Source organism: Gavialis gangeticus, unplaced genomic scaffold (genome assembly GCF_001723915.1).
Source record: "Gavialis gangeticus isolate Ggan-Ray unplaced genomic scaffold, GavGan_comp1, whole genome shotgun sequence".
NCBI lineage: Eukaryota > Metazoa > Chordata > Crocodylia > Gavialidae > Gavialis > Gavialis gangeticus.
In genome coordinates this window covers 45,379,449-45,382,436 of record NW_017729027.1, presented here as the reverse complement: position 1 = coordinate 45,382,436, position 2,988 = coordinate 45,379,449, and the positions used below count along the sequence as shown (strand labels likewise).

The following is a 2,988-nucleotide window of genomic DNA, read 5'->3' as shown; positions in this document are numbered from 1 at the left end:
CAGCCCCTCTGCCATTGCACTCTGCACCTTGGCTGTGCAGATCCTCTCTGCACCTCTGCCTGCGCTCTATTCAGCAGCTACAGGTAGGAGGGAGACTAGAGCCCCCGGAGCAGTGGGATCTTACAGGCCTCATGCAGTCTGTGGCCTGCCAGTTGGACAGTCCTTTCTAATCTATAAACTGTAAGCTATATATGTGTGCCTATTTGATCTTAAAGACTCTTTAAGACTTCAGTGGAGGGAGTTGCAGGGGGAGAAGGGGGTGCTGAGAAACCAGTGATGTTTTTCTGTTCTTTAGCTGCATTTTCTGTTCTTAACCTTCTTTTATATTCCTTTGGAACTGCCCCCTTTCAGGTGTGTTCCTTTTTGCACCTGAGATCCTGCTGTTGATAGAAGTAATAGGATTATTGGCTGTTACAATTTTTTTGCAAGTGTTCTGTAGGAATAGTGGCAAGGCATTGGTGTACCAGTTGTCCCAAGATTATTTAAGCAATGTTGACAGTAATGTTAGCAAAACCTTTCAAATTGAAGACTTTTTGAGGAATATTTTATAAAGGCAAAAGACAACTTATGTAAGATGGAGAAAATTGCAGTGTGTTTTACATATTTAGTAGTAATGGGAAAGAATAATAGGGAAAAATAAGTGGAAGAATGTTATGTTGGGGATAGTTACAGGATAAAGCCTTGGCTGGGATAAGCTAGTTGGGGCTGGTCCTGCTTTGAGCAGGGGGTTGGACTAGATGCGACCTTCTGAGGACCCTCCTACCCCTCACTCATTTAACCCAGCAGAGGAGGTGCCCAGGGACCTAGAGTCTGGGGAAGGCAGCCCCAGGTGCCGCTGCCCTGCATCCTGTTTCCACCCTGAACAGTACATTATTGTAGCAGACCTTGTGCATTGCAAGATCCTGCATTCATCCCAGTTCTCCAAGTAAGAAAACAGGGTTTCTCTCTTAATGCCTTCACCTTCTGTATATATTTTAGCTAATTATCTTCAGGTAAGCAGTTTCTCTATGGTATATGCAACATTCATGGAAATAGTAACCCATTCTTAACTTTCCTGAAACCGCCGAGCCTGCCATAATGTACATGCATTCTTTAACAATGTTGTGTGTTTGTTTTAATCAGAGACGGGAAAAGAAGAGCATGTGGCTTCTGCTCTGTAATGAGACAGGCTGAATTAAACCTAAAATAAATCAGCACACTTGTGGGTACTTAAAGTTTCTCAGCGAAGACTTTTGAGTTGCAGACAGAAGAAATGGATCTTGCAAATGAAGATGCAATGCCCAGCACTATGTTTGACTGGAACTATCTTCTCTGGGAAATTCGTTTATTTTTAGTAGCAGCTGGCTTTTTCCTCTACTTAGGAGTGTTTCTACTGTCTCACTCGCTGTCCTCATGGATCAGTGTCACTTACCATACCTTGCCATCAAAGGAGAAAGTCTTCTGGAACATGACAGTCACACGTGGTGTTTTTGGACTTCAAAGTTGGGTTTCTGGCTTATGGGCCTTACTCATAGATCCTGTTTTTCAAGCTGACAAAGTATATTCACAGCAGAAATGGAGCTGGTTTACGTGTTTAATAGCATCTGGATTCTTCTTGCTTGAAAATGTAGCCGTTCATTTGTCTAACTTTATTTTCAAGACATTTGATGCATCTTTAGTAGTGCATCATTTTTTTGCCTTTGGTGGCTTTCTTGGTCTGATACTTAATACTGAGTCTGGACACTACCTACCCTTGATGGGCATGCTACTTGAGATGAGTACTCCAACCACCTGCATCTCCTGGCTGCTTTTAAAGGTAAGATTTGATCATTCCCTTGTGTTCATTAGTTAAAATAGAAGTTGCCCTTGTAATCCAGATGTTGCCTGTTCTCCATATACAAATCTACAAGCAAAGAAATACTAGCCTCCAAATCGGAAGATTACTTCTAGGATTGAGAGAGGTTTTTCTTTGAAATTGGAAGTGAATCAAATCATATTGAATTTAAGTTTCTGAAAAGTAGTTTAATAGGACTAAAGTCAGCAAGAGTTAAATCCCTGCAAGTAAGGCACTACAATGCGTAATTCGCAGGCACCAGGCTGCCGGAGTTAAATCCAGAATCTGGAGTTAGGTGTCCTGACTCCCTTTGCAATGCATGAAGAGAGAGAGGTGCCTCAGAGTGGCAGTTCCAAAAACTCACTTTTAAGGTAGGTCCTTAATTGGAAATTATGAGGCATAGTTATTACCTGGATTGTAGGTGTTTGGTAGGTTGTCTACTGACAGAAGACGCAAAAAGCAGGTCTACAGCATAAGATCTCTTATGCTTTACATGCTATAGCACAAGAATAAATGGTTATCCCATTGTCTGTCTGGCTACCTGCAATCATGCAAGATGGATTCTCACCTATACTGCCGGGGGAGAGGAGTTTGGCATACAGACTGGCAGCAGATTGTCTTGGATTTGCTGAGTTCTTCAGTGTTTTTCTCCAATTCATTCCACATATTTATACATGGGTTGCTGTAGTAAACTTTTTCTGATTTGGTATATTTAAATGTCTTAGTTTCAGAGAGAGACTGGGAATTGGATGGCAGGGGGGTGTTGATTTTCGTAGTGCCTTAGAAGGTGTCATTTTGATGGGTTTTATGTCCTTGGGAAAATTACAGCTTTTAGTAGAAAAGTTTTCATATCTCCCTTTCATCATTTTGGTCTGTCGCTTGTCACCTGTGTTTCTTTTCACCATGTTTTACAGTTTTTTTTCTCTGTTTTTACAACTCCTCCAACAAACATAGCACAAATATATCTACTATAGGAAAACTGTAGTATGTTTAGTGATGTCGGTTACTACTAACATTCTTAATCTAAACCTATAATATATTAATAATGATACATATATTTTTATTATATAATGTTTCTCTTCAGGGCTTTTGCTCTATTTTTAGTTTGAAAAATGAGGCTGTAAAATGAACCTGCTGGAAGAGGAGGAAGTAGTTCCCATTTGTATCATAACCTT

General features: G+C 40.6%; 1 protein-coding gene across 1 annotated transcript in view; it reads left to right on the top strand.

Moving 5' to 3' along the window:
• Positions 1-1,022: 1,022 nt before the first annotated feature.
• LOC109300026 (protein CLN8-like) overlaps positions 1,023-2,988 on the top strand; it is a 12,202-nt gene continuing 10,236 nt past the window's right edge. The window contains 3 exon segments of the mRNA XM_019520617.1: positions 1,023-1,655; positions 1,658-1,704; positions 1,706-1,795. Coding sequence (XP_019376162.1) covers positions 1,253-1,655; positions 1,658-1,704; positions 1,706-1,795 — 540 coding nt within the window. The 5' untranslated portion in view covers positions 1,023-1,252.